The 648-nt window shown below is 62.0% G+C and overlaps 1 protein-coding gene across 1 annotated transcript in view; it reads left to right on the plus strand.

The window, feature by feature from the left end:
- Positions 1–109: 109 nt before the first annotated feature.
- Positions 110–648, plus strand: part of LOC104501404 (U5 small nuclear ribonucleoprotein 200 kDa helicase-like) — a gene marked incomplete at its 3' end in the record, with an annotated part of 1,811 nt that continues 1,272 nt past the window's right edge. Inside the window, exons 1-2 of the mRNA XM_010145206.1 lie at positions 110–256; positions 499–607. Coding sequence (XP_010143508.1) covers positions 220–256; positions 499–607 — 146 coding nt within the window. The remainder of the gene's footprint in view (positions 257–498; positions 608–648) is intronic.

Below are 648 nucleotides of genomic sequence, written 5' to 3' on the forward strand. Positions count from 1 at the left end.
AAGGAGCTCCAAGGGCTTTTCCAACCCCAGTGTTCGTGGTTCTGTGGCCAGGGGGCCTGGCTCGCTGGCCCCAGCAGCAGTCTCTTCACCTCCCTCTCCGGCAGGTTCCTGCACTGCGCAGAGAAGGATCTGGTGCCGTACCTGGACAAGCTCAACGACAACACTCTGAAGGAGACGCTCGTGAACGGCGTGGGCTACCTGCACGAGGGGCTGACTGCCATGGAGCGGCGGGTGGGGGAGCAGCTCTTCAGCTCCGGTGAGCAAGCGGGATGGGGTGGGGACACACCGCTTCCACCTGTAAATCCTTTCCTCTGGAGCTTGGCCATCTTTGGATGAGCAATACCAGCTTGCTCAGGCTTTATCATCTCTCCTGGACCTCCCTGTATGCCAAGACCCCTCAGCCTGACCGTGGATCCCCCAGATCCTTCCCCCCACCCCGATTTCTGTGAGCCGCAGCGGTGCTCTGCGGGCTGACGGCTCTCCCCACACCCCTTCCAGGAGCGGTCCAGGTGATGGTGGCTTCCCGCAGCCTCTGCTGGGGCATGAACATCGCCGCCCACCTCGTCATCATCATGGACACGCAGTACTACAACGGCAAGATCCACGCGTGAGTGCATGATGCTGCGGGCGAGACCATCCGTGGCTTCC

This window comes from Buceros rhinoceros, unplaced genomic scaffold (genome assembly GCF_000710305.1).
Source record: "Buceros rhinoceros silvestris isolate BGI_N320 unplaced genomic scaffold, ASM71030v1 scaffold41991, whole genome shotgun sequence".
Classification (NCBI taxonomy): Eukaryota; Metazoa; Chordata; class Aves; order Bucerotiformes; family Bucerotidae; genus Buceros; species Buceros rhinoceros.